The sequence below is a fragment of the Schistocerca cancellata genome, chromosome 6 (assembly GCF_023864275.1).
Source record: "Schistocerca cancellata isolate TAMUIC-IGC-003103 chromosome 6, iqSchCanc2.1, whole genome shotgun sequence".
NCBI lineage: Eukaryota > Metazoa > Arthropoda > Insecta > Orthoptera > Acrididae > Schistocerca > Schistocerca cancellata.
The window spans coordinates 386,475,752-386,502,402 of NC_064631.1; the positions used below are offsets into that span (position 1 = coordinate 386,475,752).

Genomic DNA, 26,651 nt, shown 5'->3' on the forward strand with positions numbered 1-26,651 from the left:
ATGGAAATGCTTCGTGAACTCAAATGGTGAGTCCTAGAGGGATCACCTTGCTCTTTTTGTAAGGCACTATTGCAGTAATTTAGAGAATTGGCATTTGAGTCCAACTGCAGAACAATTCTACTGTTGCCAATGTATATTTTGCGTAAGAACCATGAAGATAACATGCAAAATCAGAGCTCATATGGAAGCTTTTAGACAGTTGTTTTTCCCTTGCTCTGTTTGCAAGTGGAATGGGAAAGGAAATGACTACTAGTGGCACGTGGTACAATTTGTCATGCACCACATACTGGCTTGCAGAATACGTATGTAGATGGAGATGTATACCCTCAACACATTGTGTAGTAAACTCTTCACTGGACTGTTGATGCACTCAACACCTTGCATAATATGGATAGAAGCTGATTTGTCACTCACTAGACCATACTACATATCTGCAGTCAGCTACTATCCAGTTTTTGTGCTAACAACTACTTTTGTATGTCGCTGTGAGCAATGGCCTTGTATGAGGTACTCGACTCAGAATGTCCGTTTCATGTAGTTCCCTTCGCAATGTTTGCTCCACTACTGGATGACAAGTACCTGCATTTACTAACAGTAGAAATTCATGTCCCAAGGCATGGCACTCTTTGCTCGTCCCTGTTGATTTGGATCTTTTTACGAGCACTGTTATTACATAGTGTTACGTGACTGCGAGTGGTACACCATTTCTCGTAAACACACTGGACAGTGCACATTCATACACCAACAAATCAGAGTACTACATTCATACACCAACAAATCAGAGTACTACATTCATGCTGTGATCATAGTACATCAAAAAACAATAGCTCCTTTTTGCTATTCAGGCACATCTACACATCCCTCAGAGTCCATACAACCAACTAGCACAATGAAAGGTAAAGGTCTCACGTTCGAGTCCCACTCTGGAAAACAGTTTTAATCTGCCCAGAATTTCAAGTTTAACTGGTACCAGGTCTACACCATCTACAGTGCTCCAAAGTGACCAGTGTGCTTTTTTAAGGTTTTTTTCTGGGGGGGGGACACCAATATCTTGTCCAGCAAGTGTACTTCACCATACACCTTTTTCTTAGGTTATTTAACTGGGGTACCACTGAGACTCAGATTTCTACTACAGGATCTGCTAGATTTAGCAATAGTTTTGAGAGAGCACAAAGAATTGAAACCTTTTAAATTCACATGATGAAGCAGATCACTTACCTATTAATTGTTAGGTATGAATAAGCATTCCCTGTTAATAGTGGTGTGAAACAGGGGTGTGTGTTAGCTCCTACATTATTTGGGATTTTCTTTTCCCTTCTGCTCAGATTTGCCTTTGAAAACTGTGAGGAGAGAGTGTATCTACATACGAGGTCTGATGGAAATCTTTTCAACATTGCTCACCTCAAGGCCAAGACCAAAGCAAATACAGTTGTTATCCGTGAGTTGTTACATGCGGACAATGCAGCTCTAGTAGCGAACACAGAAGATGAGCTGCAGTATATAATCAACAAATTATCAAATGCCTGTGAAAAGTTTGGTCTACTCATCACCCTTCAAAAGACTAAGATCATGGCGCAGATCACTACCAACCTTCCATCCATTAGCATTGATGGGAATCCTCTCCAGATAGTTGATGACTTTACCTACTTGGGATCCACAATATGTAGCAACTTGTCCATGGACACTGAACTTACTAACAGAATCGCAAAGGCATCATCTGTCATGGCTAGATTGAAGAACAGAGTAAGGAACAACGGACTGCTTACCACAAAAACTAAATTAAAAGTCTACAACGCTTGTGTTATAAGCACCCTTCTCTATAGCTGTGAGACAGGGACAACTCTTTCTAGGCATGAATCTGGACTCAACAGCTTCCATCTCCAACACCGAAGTCTTTCATCGTGCAAGCACAACCAGCATCTTTGCACTCCTGAGTCATCGACGTCTAAGATGGTTGGGACATGTCAGGCACATGGATCCTGAACGGATACCGAAACAGCTGCTGTACGGCGAACTTCAGGAAGGTGTGAGGCCAGTGGGACGACCGCATCTTCGTTCCTAGGATGTCTGCAAGAGAGATCTGACCAAGACCAGAATCAATCCAAATCACTGGGAAAGCATTGCAGATGACCGTGTCAAGTGGCGAGTAACTGTGTGCAACGGTGTCAAGCTCTCAGAGGACGAACGCACACAGGAACAAATCAGGAAGAGGACAAAGCGAAGAGACAGAGTGGCTTCTGTTCGAAGTCTCCACTGGCTGTAGTTCAGAAGCCATTTGAGAAACTTTGCCTCTGTACCGACTTCAGTAATACTGTCAATGTGCAGTCGATCATGGTTCTGTATCTTCTCCCACTTCAGATGGCCAGTATTTTTCTAAAATTGATTTGTCTGAAGTGTATCTGCAGGTTCCTTTGGACAAAGAGTCTCAGCAAGTTCTGGTTTTGCATACTCCTTTTGGTCTCCATCAATATTTGTGCCTTCCTTTTGGTGTGGCTAGTGGCCCTCCTATTTCCCAACAATTTTTAGATCAACTGAACATACCTGTCCTGGATTGAATTAATTATCAGAATAATATTGTTGTCACGAGCTCTTCCATGTCCACAGGCTTACGATGTAACCTCATGAAACCACAGTTATTTCAACCTTCTATTGTTTATTGTTGTTCGAAGTCTCGTGGGATGGAATTTGCCCTCTGCCAGAACCCACATCCACTGTTTCATCTATGCCTCACCCCTCATCCACGAAGGAGCTTCAGGTCTTCCTATGGAAGATAGCCTACTACCCTGAATTCCTGCTGGGGGCAGCCACATTGGCCCAGATTGTGAACGTGCTTCTCAAAGGTTGAAACCCAAACTACTCTTGGCCCCTTGTTTAGCCACATTCTCTCTGGACCAGCAGATAGTTTTGGCAACTGACACTTCACAGTATGACCTCAGCACAGGCCTAGCACACCAATGTGCCAACGGCTCTGAAGAACCTGTTGCTTTCACCTCTAAATCTCTCACTACGTCCCAGCTGCTTTACTCTCAGGTGGAAAAAGAGGCACTTGCAATATTCTATGCTCTCCAGAAATTTCAAGTTTTTTTGTATGGCTCCACGTTCTATCTGATTTCTGTCCATAAACCCTTTATTTCCTTGTTCAACTCTTACACTTCCTAGCCTGACAAGGCAGCACACCGCAACAATGCTAGGACCTGTTCTCGTCTTGCTACAATTACAAAATCCATTTTCGACCTACGTCTAAACATGCCAATGCAAATGCCTTTTACTGCCTTGCTGTGGTCCTGATCCCAACTTTGATCGTGAAGAATTAATTTGCTGTTTCAGACTTTCCCGAAATAAGAACTGCTTCATTGGTTCACGGGTGTCACTTTGGATAATGCTGTAGAAGCTGCACAATATTTCAACAAGACAGCTACTCTTCAGGTGCTTACTGGCATGTTGCTGAAGACTTACTGTCTTGCTAGAAAAGCACAGGCACCAAGTGTTGGGACTGTAATGTCACTGTAGACAAATCATAGAGCACAGTGACATCCAGTGCCTACTGCTAGAGATACTCTTATTCGATGTTTCTTGAACACAGCCTGCCAATGTTAAAGAAAATGTTACCAACATAGGGTAGAAAAATTATCCTCGTGGAGTTCTGTTTCTTCTGGCTGTTCTTTAGCTTTAGTTTGCGCATGTTAAAATGCATTATGGATCTGTTTATCAGAGTACCCATTTTGTACAAACACAGACCAAAGATTGCTATTCTCTGCCGATAAGCTCCCTGCATCTGACATAACTCTAGCACTATGAACCAGAGTCCGTAATATGCCACTGCATTGAGATGGGTAATGACAGCTCACATATAGGTCTGTGTGAGTTGCTTTATGAAACATATTGTGATCCAAGGAACCATCTTCTTTTCTGCGGATCAAGACATCTAAGAACGAGAGGTCTCCATTTTTCACCTCTTCCATGTTGAAACATGCTCGGGTGGAGGGAGTTAAGCTGTTCCAGAAATGCAGGAAATGCTGCTGCTCCATGTGGCCAAACTACGAAGGTGTCATCCACATATCTCCACAAACATTTAGGTTTCAACACCACTGAATTAAGTGCTCTTTCCTCTAAGTATTCCATAAAAAGGTCACCTACTATGGGAGACAAAAGGTTACCCATAGCAACACTGTATGTCTGCTCAAAATTTTACTCATTAAATAAAAAGTAAGTTGAGATAAGCACATGTTTGAATAGATGTAAGATGTCCCCTTCCAACTTAGTTTCTATAAGTTGTAATGAATCCACCAGAGGTACTCATGTGTACTAAGGGACCACATTGAAACTCACTAATGCGTCAGCTGGTTTGAGGCACAAAATCTTCAGTCATCTTATAAAACCTTCTGAGTTTCGAACGTGATTGAGCCATGTGGCTCGATCAGCGATACTCCCGCCGCCAGTATGGGTCATCTTTCCGGTGGTGTGCGCGGAGCCTGCAGGGGCACCACCTACTGGGCCAATCGGGGAACGGGCGGTAAGTTCTAGCAAGTAGTGTGGGATTTTGCTTTGGGACGCCTAGCAGTAACGTCGTTGGGGAAATATGGTGGACGGTACAGGCGCCGTGCGAGGCAGCAGGAAGAGTACATCTAAAAGGGGCTGTTACCCAGGTGACAGCGCCTTAGCAAATATCGCCAGCATGGAAGCAGTCACATTACTGGGAAGCCGTTTGTGTATTTTGCTTCCTGCATGTCTCCTGGCACCGGGATCTGTGGCACCTGGCTCCGTCAAACAAGCAAGAGGGTAAGGGCCTTGATTGTGCTGTAAATTGTGGCTGGAATCGACTACTGGGTTCAGTGCTGTTGACTTCATTTTCTTGGCCAGCCGGTGCTACTCCTACTGAGTCTGTCCTCAAATGTGTTAATTTCAACTTGCTTAGTACACACATAAGATAATAGATTTGTACTTCTTAGCTGATGTTCATTAATAGGCTGATTAATTCTACAGATGATGTGCTATAATAAATTATTGTATTTCTAGTTACTTAAGGCAGATTTCAGTCTGCTGTAGATATCCACTAGTTCTGGGATTTTTCGTGCCTATTTGTGACCACTGCTGCTCCCTTTTGGAGGTCCATGCCGAGCCTGTATTGGAAACAGCTGAGTGAGCTGTATTGGAAACAGCTGAGTAAGCAGGTGTCCGCTTCTGGACATAGTTTGTTGAATCCCATGAGGTTGCTTGGTCACATTAAATTTTATATTTAATATCCTACATTGAGTAAATAATTTTTAACTTATTTCACCAAATGTGTAATAGGCCATAAGTGCCATGGCTTATAAATGTTTAAATTTTGCTCCCACCTAAATGGTAAATTTGAAGATGTGTGGTAATTTTAAAAATGTGTTGATGGTTTTATTTGTTATTTGTCTTGTTTAAATGTGCCAAATAAATGTTCAGTGCAATTGTTGATGGTGATTGCCTGATGTGTCACTTGGTCCAGTCCTGCCATCCCACAGCCTATTGTGCCAAGCTTGTGTCGTTGTGTAAAAGGTAGAATTCCATGCTGTGCTAACACATCAGTGATATTTATATTTTCCTACCAAAGGGCTTAGAAGAAACGCCAAATATTTTGGTAGGTAAAGTCTTGGGGCTCCTATATTCTTCACGATGGGGCAAAGCAGGACCCCTTCCTTGTGGATCTTATGCAGCCCACGAAGTCGTGGTTGAGCTGGCACTTGTACCCTTAATCTCTTTTCAAAATGTTCAGTAAACTGGCTAGACTTGAGAAGCGCAGATGTCTTCTGTTGTACATCAGTTGGATCCTTCTGAAGACAACGATATGCCGAGTACTGCAGTAAATCCATCATCTTACCAAAGTAAGATGTTGCAGGCAAACAGGTAAATTCAGTATTTCTGTGTCTTCTCTTAAAGAATGGAGAGCTTTCCTTTCCTCATTGTTTATGTTCTGCTTGGGTGCAGGTATCCTGGTTAGGGCCCTACAAGCCTCTCCCCTTATTTCTTCAGCAGTCTCACTCTGATGTTTCAAGACACATTGCTCAATGGCACTGATAAATAACCCTCGATAGGCAAGGTCTTCGAAGTGCAAAGTTTAGTCCCTTTTCCAACACCAATATCACAGTATCACTCAGCTGTTTATCTCTGAAATTAAACACATTACTTCTACATGGTTAATGTTCATGTGATGACTGGTGTGTAAAGCAATGGAACTTTGAAGTTTGACATACCATGGCCTGTTTCAGTGTCCAGTCTGAAAGTGACCATGTTTTACTGTCCACCCTCTCCCAGGAATTCGCTACCAGCCACGATGAGATATTCAAAGGTAGTGAAAGCAAGTTCCTGGAGACTAATTCTCACCTAGTGTAACAGATTCTTTCTCTCACCAACACCATGCTGGCTCACTGTTTGATCCTCTTGGTGGTCGCAGAGTCTACATAATTAGTACACTTGGCAAATGCCGGTATAGTTTACTAGTCCTAACATCTCAATAAAAAGGGGAGAGAGCACAACAGTCTGTTTCTCTTGTTGAGGAGTTCATCGAACTCACGTATTCTGTTGACTATCACCTTCCAGTAGAGGTACCAGATGTGCTGTTTGAGACTTCCCTGACATAGTAATTACTTCACTGGTTTATGGGCACTGCATCGGATAATGTTGTGGAAACTGTACAATATTTCACAATACAACTGCTTGTCATCTTCAGGTGCTTACTGACTAATTGGTAAGCACCTGAAGATGACAAGCAACTGTCATTTTGAAATATTGTACAGCTTCTACAACATTATCCGACACAACAGCCATGAACCAATGAAGCCAGGATTGCTTTGCTTCCATCTTGATATTGAAACCCAGGCTGCAGCCAAGGGTTTCCTAACTACGAGCTCACTCATAGCAGCTGCCATTGCCACTGACCCAGTTCTCTGCCAGGTGGTTTGGTTTGTTCAGTAGGGCTGGCCACATAAACCACCAGATTGGGCTTCGGTCACCCTGCACAATTTGTTTTCCTGATGGTAGTGCCTCTCTGTCTTTAATGGTGTTTTGTTGTTGTCCATGGAAGGCTCTTTCCTAGAGTAGTCATTCCTATCGCGTTATGGCGATAGGTTCTGCATCTTCTCCACCAGGGCCACCGGGGAGTTTCACACACCAAGCTATTGACTAGGAGACCTGTTTTTCGACCAGCTATTGGCTGCAAGATTTTTTGTTTTGTCATGGCATGTGAGCAGTGTGCCTGACAACATGCAGCTCCCAGAGCGTCTCTGTCCCCTTGGTCCACTTCACACTAACCCTGGGAATGCATTCATGTAGACTTTTCAGGTTCCCTCTTGAATGCCTATTGGCTCTAAGTTGTGGGTGCATTTTCCTGGTTTCCTTACTTTCCCCAGTGTGCGTCGGCATTGGCATATGTCACAATTCATATGCTTTTGAGGGTCTTTTTCTATTAAGGGGTTGTCTTGTAGCTTAGTTTCAAATAATGGGCCCCAGTTTGTTTCTCACACCTTTCAATTGTTTTGTTCCCATCATGGCCTTCGTCATGTTACGGCCCTGACACTCCATTCTCAATCAAAGGGTGAGGCAAAACAACCAGTGCATATGTTCAATTCCCAAATGAAAATATTTGTTGCGGATTCTTCGCCAGTTGACGCCATTCTCCATTTTCTGAGCACCTATTGCTTCACACTTACGGGAGAGCAGAGTCCAGGAGAGCTGTTGTACAGTCAGCAGCCGTGCACGTTCCTCCACCTTCTGCAGCCTGAGCCGCACCTGCTGGGGTTGGGTTCGTCGAACTGCTTTGCACCAGTATTGTAGGTGTGGGCGTGAGGGTTCAGTCGTCGGCTGAAATTGATACCAGCCACTGTTGTCTGCCGCCAGGAATACCGTCTCGCTGATGTCCTTGTGGCTGACGGTTTGGTTGCATGCCACTTTGATCAGTTGCACCCCTTCTCCCCACCAGAAGCTACCCGTTCCCGGATATGGACTCCATCACCCTCTGCCTCAAGCCTGTTGTCGCCTGCTGTGGAGGCCCGCCCATCCCACTGGCTGCCTCCTTCACGTGTGGTGCCCTGGGGTCACAGCTTCCCAGAGCCATGTTCCGGTCCATCTCTGGCCTACAGTCCATCTCTGGCCTACGGTCCATTGTCGCAGCCTACTGTTCCAGTAGGTCTGCCTCCACTGGGCCCTTCACCATCATTCATCGTCTCAGCTACCATCACCAGTGGATCCAGCCCCACATCCTCCGCACTGGGACGTGCCTGCTGGTGACAACATAGAGACGGCAATGGCACCCTGCTCCCTGGTGCTGTTGTTGGGCGCAGCACGGGCCCACTACTGTCGGGTATGCCCATGTCTCCATGCGTTCCGGTCCTATGGTCTGGTGCCCCCGCTGTTGGCACCAGCTGCCACCATTCCGGATCCAATGAATGTATCTCTCATCGGGATGTCGGTAGCTCCTCTGTCACTCTGGTGCCCTTTTCAAACAGGAGAGGTGTGCTGTATCCTGCTACTAGCAGATGTGAGTGTGAATGCATCGAGTGTAGCATTGCCACGTGTGCTTAAATCAACCGCCAACTGTAACAGTACATGTCGGCTACTAGAGTCCACCTGTAGGAAGCGTGCACACAGCACAGTCTCCACGGAGTCATCTACCCGCGACCCACACCTATATACGTGTACTCTCACTCATTATGCTCTTTTAGTTTATACTGCTCACATTAGTCATTGTATGTATCGCTTGTATTGCACCTTCTGTACAATTCTTTTATCTTGTTATGAGTAGAGTTATGAGAGGCATATTCCCGTTATTGTTCAGAGGTTTATTAATAAAGCCATATTTTTGTTACTTGGATCAGTTTTGTGTTTTACTTGGTTACTCACATTCAAATGGCATAACTGGTGGAACAAACACCTAAATAATACTATTATGTTCTACAGTGTGTTCAGTAACACTGGGACACAAAATTGTATCACACCAGCCTTGAAAGTTCAGTAAATCATTTCCCTACAGAATGTTCAAATAGCTTGCAGGTTAACTGAAAGATGACATGCACATGTTTACAGGTGATCCTTCCCTTGGAGCAGTACACTTTGTCAGCTGCCTTGGCTAACCTTCCCTTGAATTTATGCTAAGCAGACTGTTCGGACAGTAGTTATCTTTCACAAAGTCAGCCACTTATATAGCTTAAAGTTTACAAATCAGATTATATCCGATATTTTGACTTGTTATTACTCAAGCTGCTCTCAGTTTCACCCTCTCAGATGTGAGGATAACAAACTAATTGTAATGTAGTATGTACTCAGATTATAACTGGTTAATCAGCTTCTGAGACAATTTTAGCTTTCTGCACTCATGTTCCTTAAAGAGATCCTCACTAAATATAAGTTTTTCAAGAATGCGCATTCGTCATACCCTGTTGACAGGCAACAGCCAGAAGCTATGGTACCCCCAGCTGTGCATTCATCTCAGAACTCACATCCACAGGGATGGCATCTTGAGCTATGCACTCACCCTGTACTTATTCCAATGCTACAAAACACACAGTACACAAGAGCGAGCCTCTTTTGGAGAAAACCTGGCATCTATAAGTTGAATAGGTACTAAACTCTCAATAAATATCAAAGAACCTGTCTACAGTGGCAGTAACCTACTGTCAGTTAAGACTGTTCATAATGAAATAATACGGTCTCAAGATGCCTGCTTCACCAGCCTCTCCACTTAGACATCCTCAAGAGAGTTATTTCTGAACACTAGAGATCAAAATTGGCACTCTAAAATTTCTTTGGCCTCAATATTTGCCTGGTCTTATGCTGGTTTTATTTTTGCTCCTTATGAGCCTCTGTCATGACTCAAAGAGTCCCAAGTGACTTTTCCTTCACTAGATCATTTCTTTCTATGAAGGAGCCATCGGTAATAACATCTAGAGATACTGCCTCTGCGTGTGTTAGTCCTGCACTGTTCGCTTCTGTTTTGGCAATAATTATGAAGTCTCCTTTTATATATTCTGATTGTTTATCTTAAATTATGCTAGAAATATTTCAAGTAAACATACCTTCCAATTCCTGCTGCAAGTCAGAAGCCTGGCAACGAGAACTTCTTTCCTGTGATAGCTGTCCTTCAAGAGTTGCAACCTCTTGCTGTAGATTCTCTCTTTGCAACTGTAGAGATGTTAACTTGCTCTGCAATTCACCTTGCACCTGTTCTGCTGTAGATTTTGCTAATGTCAACTCTGCAACCTGCTTCCGGAGACGAGTATTGCTTTCCTGCATGTCTGTCAACTAAATCAAAAAGGTCACAGTGAGTTGGACATCTTGGAATATTTATCTTTTACTCATTCCATTTGCTTGTGTGTTCACTTGCCTGTTTTTCTAAGACATTTATCTTGTCATTAGTTTGTTGATTATTGTTCATTTCTCTTGTTCGTTTATTCTGCTCATCTTCCAATTTTCGTTTCATTTCCTGGAGAACCACTTCAGTCTTTCTCCGGATATCAGCTTCTGCCTCAGCTTTCCGCAGCAACTAGAGTGGCAAAACAACAGAAACATTTGTTATCTAATTCGATAAACACTACATGTTATTCAACAGAACATTTATCTACTCTAAAAAGTATGATCAGTTTGAATGGATACATACTTTTATAATATATAAAATGATTTCACCTCTTTGATTTCCTGTTTATGGAGGGTTATCCTCTTCTCCAACTGATCATTCATCTCTTCTATTTCTGCTTTCCTCTGATTCACTTCTTCCAGTTGTATGTACACAGATGCGTGTTTAGCTTCAAGACACTTCACAAGAGAACGCTGGTTTTCTAGTTCTGCCTCCAACTGAGTAACTTGTTCAGCAGATTCCAATATTGTCTTCGCTGTTTCAGCTTCACTCTAAACAAAAGGTACATCATAGTCAATACTCAGATGTACGCCATCTTACACAATGCAGTAGAAGCAAAAACATAGAACTGCAGTCTCAGGCAACTGAGATAAGTTTCAGTTGTCTGAGATTGCAGACGTGTGTGCAAGTTGCGTTTGTTTGTGTGTGTGTGTGTGTGTGTGTGTGTGTGTGTGTGTGTGTGTCTACTGCTGACAAAGGTCTCAATGGCCGAAAGCTGTAAGTGTGTGAATCTTTTTGTTGTGCCTATTGCGACTCGGCATCTCCTCTATATGGTGAGTAGCAACTTTCCTTCTCTAATATTGTTACATTTTATGTATTGTGATTGTTTATCCTAATTTTTGGAAGACATATTTTGAGTATACATACTTCTCCATTAATGTTTCAAGTAAGATGCCTGGTGAAGAGAAGAAGTTTTCCATGATAGTTGTCCCTTGAGAACAGCAATATTTTGTAGCAGATTCTCTCTTTGCAACTGTAGTCATGTTTAGTGTCAAAAGATTGTTGATGTTGGGTGAAATACCTCCATACATACTGAATGGAGAAGCAGTGCATTACTTCAAAATTATTCTTATTATGAATCACCATAAACAACCTTAAATACTGTAGTAAATTGTGTGCACAACAGTAATCCTGGTAAGCCATATCAGTCCGTACAGTATTTACAGGACTGCAGCTACCACTCTCACAATGTGATTCCCTTTGCCTTCTGCCCCACACAGCTTAAGCTGTTAGTTTTACCACTGTCACTGACAATTGTCAGACATATTACAGTTTTCACTTCAGAAACAGACAAGCTTGTTCATACTCCATCAGCAGCATTGTAACATGCTGACGGCTTTCGATACATGTCCTGTTAGCATAACTGGCCCAGTACACATATCAGCATTATGTGTAAATTGGTAACTAGCAACTGAATGACTCTTCAACAGAAAATACACTTACTTGGCAGGATGACATGGCTGCCAAACTATGGAAATGTAGTTGCCATCAAGAAGAGACTTACAGTTGACCACTAATATCCTAACTATATCGTTTTCCCTGTTCCACATCAATCACAATGTAGGTCAAGATTGAAATGAAGTACAGCTACTATTGAAATTCAGAGGATGCTACAGGTAAAACCAGAACTTTAGGCAAAGACTACCTGCTAACTGAAAGAATCATATCTGCCAAATGTATAGTGTGAGTCATAAAGTACTTTACAACTTCAAAATGATATATAAATTTATTGAGGTAACTTACAGAATCGGTGGACATGTCATTTTGTAGCAAACAACCTCAAGTTTCATATAAAAGTGTCAAGTTTCATTCTGGTTTGAAGCAGCTACTATTTGCGATGTGGCAAACACCCCACAGGTAATCAATTTCTTCCCAAACTTGTTGCAGTAAATCAGGTGTAACATGTGCAGTGCAGGTAAGATTTTTTCAGGTTGGCTGAACTGTTTGGTAGTGGAGAAACAGACACACAGTCTTTAATGAAACCCCAGAGAAAGTAATCCATTGGTGTCAAATACGGGGAGTGAAGTAGCCATGCAATTGGCCCTTTACAACCAATCTACCGACCCGCGAGGAAATTATCGAGGAAACCTCGAACTTCTATGAGGAAACAAAGTGGATCACCGTCTTGCTGGTAGTAGTAAACCATCCCATCTCAGTCACTCTCATCAATCTGTGGAACTGAAAGGTTTTCAAGCAAATTTAGATACACAACACCAGTGACAGTTTTCTGCATGGAGAAGAAAGGACTATACACTTTCAAATTTGCTAAGGGCACTAAACACGTCACTTTTGGGACTGTCATAAAAGTGTTCCATAGTTGCATGTGGATTTTCACTGCACCATATTTACACCAAACAGTTGCTGCAGAGTTTGTTTTACGAAACCAAAACAAACAGCAAGCACGCTCCACACCAGTGAAAGTAGCCATTTTAACAATGCACTATGCTGGTGCTCCTGATGGTGGAATGGGGTAATGACGCACTACATGTAAATCGAAGTTTACAGATTGTTTGCTGCAAAATGAGACATCTACTGGTTCTATACATAATCTCAAAAAATTTCTGCATCATTCCAAATTTGTCAAGTCCTTTTTGATCAACCTAAAAAAAAAAAAAAAACTCCTACTAAACGTATACCCTTTTCTTAACCGTTTCCAAGTAAACCAATGAAAACTACTAGGAACAGGAAACATGTAGCGTCGTCCTTACTAACTGTGTCAGTACGCAGTTCACTTGCGCATGGTACAGTTGTTTACCTCAAGTCTCAGTCCGACAGTGCTTGTTATACTGCACGGTACTACGTGTTGCTCCATGAACAACGAACACAGTTTTGTGTAGTGAAAATGCCATGAATCTTCACACATGCAGAGTATGCTGACATGGTGTTTGTCTATGGTTTGTCCAATGGGAATTCCAAAGCCACTGTGCGAAAATACCAACAACGACTTCTGAATCGCAGAGGGCCAGATAGCAGGGTGTTTCACGGATTGCTTGAGCGTGGTACACTTCCCAGCGTAAATGTTGTCCTGAATGTCCCGCACAACAAACTCTTAATGGAGTTGAGAACATTCTTTAAGTAGTAGAACACAACCCTACTATTAGCTCTAGAAGAATTGTTGTCCAACTTGGTATTCTTCAAACATGAGCATGGTCTGTATCCCTTTCATCGGCAGAGTGTACAACATCTGCAAAAAGGAAATGCTGCCGCCCGGCAAGAATTCTGTCAATGGATAATTGCCAATGAGTGATTAATTCCACATATTCTGTTCACTGATGAGTCAACGTTTACCCGCAACAGAATCAACACCACACGCAACTCTCATGTATGGGCAAATGAAAATGTGCACGCTACTGTGGAAATAAATTTTCAATGACGGTTCTCAGTCAACGTGTGGTGCAGTATTATTCAAGACCAACTCATCAGTCCAGTTGTTTTAGATAACCATCTTACTGGGAGACGGTATCTTGAGTTTCTTCAAAGTGTGTGTTATCAGAGTACTTGGAGGATATCCCTTTGGCAACACAAGCTCCTATGTACTTTCAGTATGACGGAGCTTCTACATATTCTGTATGGCCAGTGACACAGTGTCTCAACACAACGTATCCTGGTCACTGGATCGGTCGCCACGGAGTCATTGCTTGGCCACCGAGGTCACCCAATCTTACCCCATTGGATTACTGTTTGTGGGGGTGGCTGAAGAGCGATGTCTACAAGTGCAGAGTGGACGCAAGAGAGGAACTTCTCGCTCATTTTACATGCTTGTGCGCAGGTAAAGGAATGCAAAACTGAACTCCGGTTGGCGACACAACACCTGTCTATAAGAACAGCAACATGCATTGAAGTTGACAGTAGACTGTTTGAACATCTGTGATGAAACGTACACAACTAAACAAACCATAACATAACAGTATCTTAATTTACCATCACCTGCACCTTTCCCGTTCCTAGCTGTTTTCATTGGTTTACCCAGAGACAGTTAAGAAAAGGGCATATGTTTATTAGAAGTTTTTTTGTTCAGAATCACCAGTAGTATCACCCTCAAAGCATGTACCTTTCCTCCTGATTCACTCTGTATAAACATATTAGGGGTTTAGAGGGAAAATATCAGACAATAAACATGAATTACTATTGAACACAGAGACAACAATCAAGTACAGATAAAATTACATTAACTAATGCTTCTGCACTAAATACAGGCCAAATATAGGTATACTGATTAATTTTGTATGTGTAAGTGGCAGTCAAATGAAAACAACACACTACATAATACGTCCAGTGCAGGTACTGGTAAGGCAGGTATGTGTGTGGTACAGAAGTGCTCTCTAATAAGAATCAAGAAGGAACAGTGCGAACGTTCACTACACCTACATCTACATTTATACTCCGCAAGCCACCCAACGGTGTGTGGCGGAGGGCACTGTCATTACCTCCCTTTAATGTTCCAGTCGTGTATGGTTTGCGGGAAGAACGACTGCCAGAAAGCCTCCATGCACGCTCCGATCCCTCTAATTTTACATTCATTATCTCCTCGGGAGGTATAAGTAGGGGAAAGCAATATATTCGATACCTCATCCAGAAACGCACCCTCTCAAAACCTGGACAGCAAGCTATACTGTGATGCAGAGCACCTCTCTTGCAGAGTCTGCCACTTAAGTTTGCTAAACATCTCCGTAACACTATCACAGTTACGAAATAACCCTGTGACGAAACGCGCCGTTCTTCTTTGGATCTTCTCTATCTCCTCTGTCAACCCGACCTGGTATGGATCCCACACTGATGAGAAATACTCAATGAGTCGAATGAGTGTTTTGTAAGCCACCTCCTTTGTTGATGGACTACATTTTCTAAGGACTCTCCCGATGAATGTCAACCTGGCACCCGCCTTACCAACAATTAATTTTATATGATCACTTCAAATCGTTCTGTACACATACCCCCAGATATTTTACAGAAGTAACTGCTACCACTGTTTGTTCCGCTATCGTATAATCATACAATAAAGGATCCTTCTTTCTATGTATTCACAATACATTACATTTGTCCATGTTAAGGGTCAGTTGCCACTACATGCACCAAGTGCCTATCCGCTGCAGATATTCCTGCATTTTGCTGCAATTTTCTAATGCTGCAACTTCTCTGTATACTACAGCATCATCCACGAAAAGCCGCATGGAACTTCTGACACTATCTACTAGGTTATTTATATATATTGTGAAAAGCAATGGTCCCATAACACTCCCCTGTGGTACGCTAGAGGTTACTTTAACGTCTGTAGACATCTCTCCATTGAGAACAACATGCTGTGTTCTGTTTGCTAAAAATTCTTCAATCCAGCCACACAGCTGGTCTGATATTCCGTAGACTCTTACTTTGTTTATCAGGTGACAGCGCGGGACTGTATCGAACGCCTTCCGGAAGTCAAGGAAAATGGCATCTGCCTGGGAGCCTGTCTCTAATATTTTTTGGGTCTCATGAACAAATAAAGCGAGATGGGTCTCACACGATTGCTGTTTCCGGAATCCATGTTGATTCCTACAGAGTAAATTCTGGGTTTCCAGAAATGACATGATACGCGAGCAAAAAACATGTTCTAAAATTCTACAACAGATCGATGTCAGAAATACAGGCCTATAGTTTTGCACATCTGCTAGACGATCCTTCTTGAAAACTGGGACTACCTGTGCTCTTTTCCCATCATTTGGAACCTTCCGTTCCTCTAGAGACTTGTGGTACATGGATGTTAGAAGGGGGCAAGTTCTTTCGCGTACTCTGTGTAGAATCGAATTGGTATCCTGTCAGGTCCAGTGGACTTTCCTCTGTTGAGTGATTTCAGTTGCTTTTCTATTCCTTGGACACTTATTTCGATGTCAGCCATTTTTTCATTTGTGCGAGGATTTAGAGAAGGAACTGCAGTGCGGTCTTCCTCTGTGAAACAGCTTTGGAAAAAGATGTTTAGTATTTCAGCTTTACGTGTGTCATCCTGTTTCAATGCCATCATCATCCCGGAGTGTCTGGATATGCTTTTTGGATCCACTTACTGATTTAACGTAGACCAGAACTTCCTAGGATTTTCTGTCAAGTCGGTACATAGATTTTACTTTCGAATTCACTGAACGCTTCACATATAGCCCTCCTTATGCTAACTTTGACATCGTTTAGTTTCTGTTTGTCTGAGAGGTTTTGGCTGTGTTTCAACTTGCAGTGAAGCTCTCTTTGCTTTCGCAGTAGTTTCCTAACTTTGTTGCTGGACCACTGTGGATTTTTCCCATCACTCACAGTTTTACTCAGCACGTACCTGTCTAAAACACATTTTACAATTGCCTTGAACTTCTTCCATAAACACACAACATTGTAAGTGTTGGAACAGAAATTTTTGTTTTGATCTGTTAGGTAGTCTGAAATCTGCCTCCTATTACTCATGCTAAGCAGATAAACCTTCCTCCCTTTTTTTTATAATCCTATTTACCTCCATATTCCGGGATGCTGCAACGGCCTTATGATCACTGATTCCCTGTTCTGCGCTTACAGAGTCAAAAGTTCAGGTCTGTTTGTCATCAGTAGGTCCAATATGTTATCTCCACAAGTCGGTTCTCTGTTTACACTGCTGTGCCATTCATCCATTACAGTGCTCGAAGTGAAGTCAGCAATTTTTGTATGTGCTCAACTTCATGGAGGACAAGAAAGAGGAACAGCAAGATACAGTGCAGTTTTTAACTGGGGAAAGAGAGTCGGGAAATGAAATTCATTCCTGAATGTCTGCTGTTACGGTGAACACAGTATGTCACATGCACAAGCTTTTGTGTGGAACAAACGTTTTCAAGAAAGTCAGATGTCACTGAATGACAGCACTCGGTCAGGACAGGCTCATTGTGTCATTACCACTTCTGTCACTGCTGCAATGGATGCTGCTATCAGAAGTGACCGATGGCAGAAGACATTTGGCTAATGTTGGGCATCAGTCACAGTACCGCTCATTCCATCATGACAGAGTATTTGAAGTTCTGGAAAAGCAGTGTGCAGTGGGTTCCCCACAGCCTGACGAAAGAGCAGAAGTTGAACAGAATCTCAACAGCGCTGCAGTGCCTGGAGTGGTATCATGATGAAGACTATAGTTTCCTATCCCATATGGTCATAGGAGATGAAACAACACAGTGTCATCATTCTGAGCCACGGAGCAACCATCAGAGAAAACTACGGAAGAACATGGATTCACTATTACTGAAAAAATATGAAGCTGTGCATGTATCTCCTGGAAATGTGATGATAACCTTTTTCTTCGATTGCAAAGGCCCGCAGCTCACTGACTTTCTGGAGCATGATGCCACAAATAATGCACAGAGGTATGTGGACACACTGCAAAAACTGAAAAATATCAAGTCCAAATGCCCAGGAATGTTGTTGTAAGGCATCATTCTGTCACAGGATAATGCCCGTCCACACGTTGCCATGGTTGTTTTGACTATGCTGCAGAAGATTCACTGGGAAGTCCTTACACATCCTACGTACAGTCCCCATCTCTTCCCTTAAGATTTCTTTTTGGAGCCCAGAAGAAAGACATCCATGGCCACTGATTTGATTTGAATGAAGAGATGCATGCCTGGATACAATCATTGTTCCATAGGACACCACAAACATTTTTCCATTAAGGCATTGATTTCTTGTCTCATAGTGGGATAAATGTTTTAACAGTTATGGCAATTACTTTTGAAATAATAAACAGTTTACTTACTGCTTTGCCATATGTCTCATTTTCATTTGACTTCTCCTTATGTTAAAAGGAGCCAACATTTCTTATATGTGGATATCTTACCATTCAGTTGAGTGATGCCTTAAACAATGGAACACTACAAATATTAGATACATACTGCTTAAAAGCTTTGTGAGATTCGGCAGTAAGACTCTGCACTTATACTATAAGACTTCAGTCTTGACCACAATTCTTTATCATAAATCTGTAATACTTATAGAAAGTCCGAGATGGAATAAGAACTACATGGAAAGGATAGAGCACTACTAACCATATAGAAGAGGTCAATGAAAAAAATCTGCCAAATCTTTAATCCTTTCTACAGCAGTAAGCCATTTTCAAAAGATAGCCATTAACCTATAAGGAACGCTTTCCTCATATGTTCACAGCAACACTCCCTTTGAAAATGGCTTCATGCTGAAACCCATAAGGATTAAAGAAACATAATAACGAATCGTGGTCAAGCCAAAATTTTATTATAGCTAATAATACTAGTTAGTGCAAGTTTAATATGACAATGTACACAAGTGAAAGAACTAAATTTTAATGACAAATTTAATTCTTTTTTTTTTTTGCATAGTTATGACAAAAAGAGCCAAGAAATAAAAATGTGATAATTCTTATTAAGGGAACTGACTTTTAGCTTGGGTGGAAATTTTACATTAACTAATCTCTTTACCTTTTGAAGAAAAATGAAACTTTCAGTTGCTAATTTTTCATACGAAATTTTAGTTATTAAAATGTGCCTATGATTTTCCAAAGGAATTTAACATCTGAATGATAATGAGATCTTTAGAGGCGGAACTCATGTTCAGGCAGGATGAGGATGTACTTCAGAGGAACCATTTCAGAATTTGCCAAACATGATCAAGGAGAAATCTAAATTCAGGTGGTTGGCAAGAGACTTGAACCTAGCTCATTCAGTTAATGAGTCCAGTGCTTTAAACATAGCACCATATTACTCCATATATAATTCCACTGCCACTTTAATGATCTCACCAAAGCCTCACACTGTATCCACAGCTCACTAATCTCACAGTGATATCACGTTTAAAATTTCAAACACACAAAAAAGTTTTTCACAGTACCAACAAAAACATACCAAAAGCCTTCAAAATATCATAGCTGTTTCTCTAGTAGGATGTAGGTTCCCTAAATGAATCAAATTTGGAAATCAGTAATCTCCCTAAAATAAAAACATTAATAAAGCAACTGAATAACGAAAAACAATTGGTCACAGTACAAGGGAAGCACTCATCATGTGGACTAGGTACATAAAAAGTGTTTACTATTTTAGACTATTTAGCAAACTTATATTCACATCAGCATCTGCATCTTAAAAACTTTTCTCCTTTCTAATGTGCTTGTCTGCTACTCAATACTTCTTCTTTAAGGAGAACTATCTAATCAGAATTTTCTAATCATACTTTACCAACACCATATACTTGTGATTAATAATGTAGAGAAATTAAGTACTCTGTAACGAGATTTTTTAAAAAAAAAAGTACTGCCAACTCACCTTGTCAACCTGCACGACACCAACATGGCAACACCATATGAAAAAGGAACAATAAAATCTAATTAAAATCTGCTTTAATTAATATTGCTGAAATCAGAAGAAACACTAGCAAGTTAACAAATTTTGTCTGATTAATTCAAGAATGAAAACTTATGAAACTAAAAACTAGCAACACTCATATTTTTGGTGACCTGGTACACTTAACGTATTTATCTCTCACATATTGTGGTAAAGAGTTTAGAAGATACAGAATAATGAATATTTTATTTTTTTATTTATTATAGTGTTAAATCTGAAGATACTTAATTCACCAGAAAACAGTTAAGTCATTTAATAAAAAGTGATTTAGACTTTTTATTCTCTCTTTCTAGGTGGGAGAAGTGGGCAGGAGAGCAATTTCACTTTAATTTCCTCCATCTCAGACATAGAACAAGTTAATAACTGTCACTGTAATAACAAATTACACAAACACTAACTGTATATGCCTTGTATCTGTGTCACCACAGAAATGGACACAACATGTTTTAGACAGTGGGTAGCCATTATGATATGTGTTATTTGGCTTCTTTCAAGAGTTATTTCACAAAGATAACACAAATTTAAGAAATGATGGATCTATTTCGGATAGAGTCCCTTATTTGGAAACAATTGGCTACTAAAAACAGTAAACAAACAATTTATCAAACATGTCATCTATATAAATATCTTTGATTTGACAATGGTTATTGTGTGCACTGCTGTTTCTTGCATTTAAAATAGAATCATAAATCTCTCAATGGAAAGTCCAGAATGGAATATCAACAATATTATGATAAGGATAGACTGCTACTCACTGTAAAGATGGCATGTTGAGTTGCAGATAGGCACAATGAAAGAACTGTTACACATTGATCTTTTGGCCAAAGTCTTCTTCAGAAAAGAAAACACACACACATGGTTGGTTGGTTGGTTTGGGGAAGGAGACCAGACAGCGTGGTCATCGGTCTCATCGGATTAGGGAAGGATGGGGAAGGAAGTTGGCCGTGCCCTTTCAGAGGAACCATCCCGGCATTGGCCTGGAGTGATTTAGGGAAATCATGAAAAACCTAAATCAGGATGGCCGGACGCGGGACTGAACCGTTGTCCTCCTGAATGCGAGTCCAGTGTCTAACCACTGCGCCACCTCGCTCGGTAAAACACACACACATATTCACACATGTAAGCACAGTTCATACACAAATGACCACTATCTTCAGCTACTGCAGCCAGAAATCTGGAAGGGGCATTGGCAGACAGTGGTGAGGGAACGTGAATTGGGAGGAGGTGATAGGACAAAGGGAGCAGACACTGTTGGAGGTTCCAGTTAATTTACAGGGAAGAAAATACACAGCAGAAATGCAGAGAGACAAGTGAAGCAGAAATAAAGTTTTTAATAGGTAGTCTTGGATATACTTTCTTAGACATAAAGAGAAACATGAGACACGCACACCTCCCTCCAATATTTCAACAAAGGCTTAATCAGTCTTATATCAAACAATTAAATATTATATACCTAAAAACAAAGATGATGTGACTTACCAAATGAAAGTGGTGGCAGGTCGACAGACACACAAACGAACACAAACATACACACAAAATTCAAGCTTTCGCAACAAACTGTTGCCTCATCAGGAAAGAGGGAAGGAGAGGGAAAGACGAAAGGATGTGGGTTTTTGACAGATATAACACTAGAACAATAACAAATACCTGATCCAGTTTTCAGCACTGGTTCAAATGGCTCTGAGCACTATGGGACTCAACTGCTGTGGTCATAAGTCCCCTAGAACTTAGAACTACTTAAACCTAACTAACCTAAGGACAGCACACAACACCCAGCCATCACGAGGCAGAGAAAATCCCTGACCCCGCCGGGAATCGAACCCGGGAACCCGGGCGTGGGAAGCGAGAACGCTACCGCACGACCACGAGATGCGGGCTTTTCAGCACTTTAGTTATAGTTCAACAGGAGAACACAATTTAAGTTATCCCATAAATATAAATATGTGTGTAGGTGTGTTAAAGAACTGGTTATGAAACAGTCACTTATAACATCAAGGCAGGCACACTCCATTTAAAAGAAAAATTATTATCAAGTTTACACACTGACTAGAACATTAAGGTGAATAACAGGAAAGTGCACCATCCACAACACCTTATGGCGACAGTTAACCTCCAATTAGTTTCTTTCTTTACAATATGACATTAAGTACAGCTCAACAGTAATAAAGAAAAATTTTAGATTCCACTGATATATATATATACACACACACACCAGGTAATCAAAAATTCAGTATAAATTTGAAAACTTAATAAACCACAGAATAATGTAGATAGAGGGGTAAAAATTGACACACATGCTTGGAATGACATGGGGCATGGGGTTTTATTAGAACAAAAAAAAAGAAGAAGAAGAAGAAGCATTGCTAGACGCGTGAAAGATCTCTTGGGCACGTCGTTTGGTGATGATCATGTGCTCAGCCGCCACTTTCGTCATGCTTGGCCTCCCAGGTCCCCAGACCTCAGTCCATGCGATTAATGGCTTTGGGGTTAACTGAAGTCACAAATGTATCATGATCAACCAACACCTCTAGGGATGCTGAAAGACCACATCCGACGCCAATGCCTCACCATAACTCTGGACATGCTTTACAGTGCTGTTCACAACATTATTCCTCGACTACAGCTATTGTTGAGGAATGATGGTGGACATATTGAGTATTTCCTGTAAAGAACATCATCTTTGCTTTGTCTTACTTTGTTATGCTAATTATTGCTATTCTGATCAGATGAAGCACCATCTGTCGCACATTTTTAGAACGTTTGTATTTTTTGGTTCTAATAAAACCCCATATCATTCCAAGCATGTGTGTCAATTTGTACCTCTCTATCTACATTATTCCGCGATTTATTCAGTTTTCAAATTTATACTGACTTTTTTATCACCCTGTATATATATGCGCATAAGCACGATTAAAACTGGTGGAAAAACACTAAATCGGAAATTGACAAATCTATACTCAAAGGAGCCGCACTCCGTCGAAACACCGCAAAAATAGCAACTTAATGTCTACCTAGAGTAACAAAATTAAGAATAGCATGCTTATAAACTGAGTAGAATAAAGGAATAAATAACACATACACGGCTTCTGACAGCCGACAAACTGTGTTGGGCTATTGAGCAGTGATTAACTTAAGCTAGCCATAACAACCACTAACCAGGTTAGCGGCGTATTTAATGACAAGCATTGAGCAAGAAGCCTGGTCAGAAGGTAATGGAACAAGTACTAATTTACAACTAACTACAGCACTGAAACCAACTGATGACAGGTTGACCATTACCGATGTGGCGTACAATGGACAGTCAATAGACTGAACACTCAGCTGAAACCCAAGTACAATGCTGAGGGGTGAAACGCCCAGACCAAAGCATGTTTAGGGCTAACACCTCGTTTGAGAACAAAACAACCATGAAACAACAGGATGATTTGCAGCTTGCAGTACAAATGCCACAGCCCCAATATAGCCTTAACCCAAGACAGGACTACCGTATTTACTCGAATCTAAGCCGCACTCGAATCTAAGCCGCACCTGAAAAATGAGACTCCAAATTAAGGAAAAAAAATTTTCCCGAATCTAAGCCACACCTGAAATTTGAGACTCGAAATTCAAGGGGAGAGAAAAGTTTTAGGCCGCATCTCCAAATCGAAACAAAGTTGGTCCATTGTAATATGAAACACAATTTAGGTCAAATGAATGATGATACAGCTACAGTGGTTTGTTCGAATCGTAACCTTAGCAGTTAAGCTTTACCAGGTAGCCTTGCTATGCGTCAGGCGCTCCGTCCCTATTTATACGGGTACCCTTCCTTTTTCACGTGCTTCATCTGGTTTGAATTGATTGCTTATTTTTCTTTGATCTGTTAAGTGCCGTTTTCTTTGTTATAGGTGTTAACATCACTCTAAGCTCAAAATGCATTACTGTACTGTGTCATGCATTGTTTGTCGCATTCTGATAGTGCATGTCTATGGCCTGTCGCCGCTCACGGCATGGCTTGCTTTTGTGCGCACTACCGCCACTTACAATAAAGAAAAGAAGAGAGGAATCGTCTCATTAGCGAAACAATGGCAGAAGACTGCTATTTGTTGTTATTTACACTGCTGCTTTCTTTGATAATGAACAACAAGAACCAAATAATACACTGCATATGATAAAAGATGTTCTGAACGAGAGTTTAGCGAAAATTTTTCTCCGTTTGAAAATCTTTGCAGGCGCCTCTTTAGTACATTACATTCTGCACAGAAATTAGAGCCATCTTAGATTTAAAAATCTAGTCAATTGCTGTGCTTCATTTCTGACTGTATCACTATTAGGCATAAGAATAATATGAATATAAACATGACATGATATGTATATTCTTCCGCGTTTGCTGTTGTCTCACTCTAGTTTCGTAGTTTATTAGGCAGACAGGATTTCAATGAGATAGCAGCAAACACGAAACAATACATGGCAAAATGTTTATATTCGAATTATTCTTATGGTGAAGAGAATACTGCATGTGATTCATAATTCATGGAAGTTCCTATTAGCAACCATCTCTCCTCACAGGTAGGAAAAAATTCAGAACGTAGAGTTGGCCACATTGACAAACATCGCAAACAGTCTTGCCACTCGGATTTTCATAGTACATTGAAATGCTGCTACATTCGAAGATGAACAATACGGAATTTGTATTTACTTCGTTGGATAATGTATGAAAATGCAGTGGTCGAAATGCGGGCCGGAGAAAAAAGCTCGTCTTCCACCTTTTTTTTAAATTTATTTACTGACGCAGAGGATTTGGTGCCAGTATTTATCTTTGTGCCTACAAAGCATGCCTGTGTAGCGCTACATATATTCAACAGCAGAAGTTAGTTGTGGCGGCACCCACCAACGTTTTTCAGAACTTCCGCTTGCTTTGCAGTCGATTCTAAGCCGCAGGCGGTTTTTTGAATTACAAAAACCGGAAAAAAAGTGCAGCTTAGATTCGAGTAAATACGGTAAAGCACACTAGTTTCTCGCTCAATTAAAGTTTCCAAAACAATCAAAACTAGCAGGATTCCCTTACACAGCAGACAGGCCAACACTTCCGTTCATACCCCAGAATCAACTAGCGCAACATAAATCAGTGACACATTTCAGATAATATTTTAAAACAACATACTTAAATACCTTTCTTTACCACAAGCCTTAAATAGTTAACTGGTTAGGCTCTGTTACTGATGCCACACAAATGAGGTAGCAAGTTAAGGTCTACAATTCTATTCTGCCAATTAACACGTGTCGTGATGAGGAAAGAACGAATCCAGCTAACTAACTGAAAGTAACTACTTGGATTCAGTATTTGACAATGTGCTTAAAATCAACAGACAAAAGTGAGAGTCAAGTTTACACTCGCAAGCAGCACACGCAGAACACGAACATTAAATAAACTGCTCGTTGTTCAATCATTTACACACCGACAAAACAAATAATCTTTGCCGAATTACTGCACATGCCGGAATCCCCAGTCGCTTGCAAATGACGCAAATAATGGTCAAAACGTCTCACAAAGTCCGATGACATCTGTAGGATAGGAGTTTCAATGGGCAACCAGACCTCATTCCTTGGATCCACCTGCGACCAAAACAGTAACACTGGCTGCTATCACCGCTTTAACGATGCATCACACCTGACACGAGTCACGCTAAACCATCAACAAAACGGCGTGGCCTCCTGTACGATTCCAGACGTCCACAATCAGAGTTCCTCCTTCCGACCGGCGCTCTCCCGCAAACATGGCAGGCAGCAAGCTGCAGCAACTCCACAGCGCCCTCTGGTTAGGGTAAGAAAACAGCAGAGTGCGAAGCGAGAATTTCGAAAGGAACGCGCTACAGACAAGGAGGAAACACAGAGAACCAACAGTGACATTTCGCCATGGCTCAACAGGTTGATTGACTAATGATGTACTTACAAGTGCTCACACAGCATTAATAAGAGGAAACATTTATTTCAGATGGGAACTTAAAGTTGAGCCACTACTGAGCACAATAAAAACAAACAAAAGATAGTATGAACATTTGGAGAAAATGCCATGTACTCATCACTAGCCATGAACTATGCTCTCTTAAAGAAAAGGAGAGGGGGGGGGGGGGTATAGGGAGACCAAGGAAGAAACAGGAAGTCTCTGTCTTCACCTAATCCTTGAAGAAGAAGAAGAAGAAGAAGAAGAAGAAGAAGAAGAGGAGGAGATCTGTGTTCAGTATTACACCATGTACAGTTATAGTGTCAAAACCTCCTAGCATAATAAAACTGTTTGCTGGATTTGAATAAAGAACACTGCATATTTGTAGACAATTGTCTTACCAACTGAGCTATCCAGGCCTAACTCATGATATGACTTCACAAATTCACTTTTACCAGTATCTCTCTCCTACTCTCCAATCTTCAATCTTCATGGAAGCTTTCTTGTATACTGTGCCAAAATAGCATTTTCTGAAGAAAGGATATTGCCTAAAAATGACTTAGAGCGTACGAGTTGTTTCCACAATAAATCTTTCACTCTGCAGCAGAATGTACACTATTTTGAAACTTCTTGGATGATTAAAACTGTGTGTCTAGCCAGAACTCAGACACAAAAATTTGCCATTCATGGGCATTGTTCTGACCGCCTTGGCTGTCACGCACAATTCAGAACATTATACTTTTGATAGCAAGTAGGAAGTATACAAGTGAGTATACATGTAAGTATATCCGGCAAGCTGTTCTGATCAAAATCTGTTTCATAAACTCAGTCTTTAAAAAAGTAGTCGCATTAGTGTTATCCCCTCAACTGTAGATTAGCCAAAAATGTTTCATTTGTAAATTTACTGTATATTTATCTGGAAAGATATCTACATAAAATGTAATGTCACCTTCTGTAGATTGTAACTGCAGTATCACTTTCAAATGCAAGTTATGAATTGTGTATCGTCACC

At 41.1% G+C, this 26,651-nt stretch overlaps 1 protein-coding gene across 1 annotated transcript in view; it reads right to left on the reverse strand.

Moving 5' to 3' along the window:
* The window catches only part of LOC126190825 (rho-associated protein kinase 2), a 201,927-nt gene that overhangs the window by 104,210 nt on the left and 71,066 nt on the right, over positions 1-26,651 (reverse strand). Inside the window, 5 exon segments of the mRNA XM_049931396.1 lie at positions 10,038-10,263; positions 10,346-10,504; positions 10,645-10,812; positions 17,220-17,259; positions 24,483-24,512. Coding sequence (XP_049787353.1) covers positions 10,038-10,263; positions 10,346-10,504; positions 10,645-10,812; positions 17,220-17,259; positions 24,483-24,512 — 623 coding nt within the window.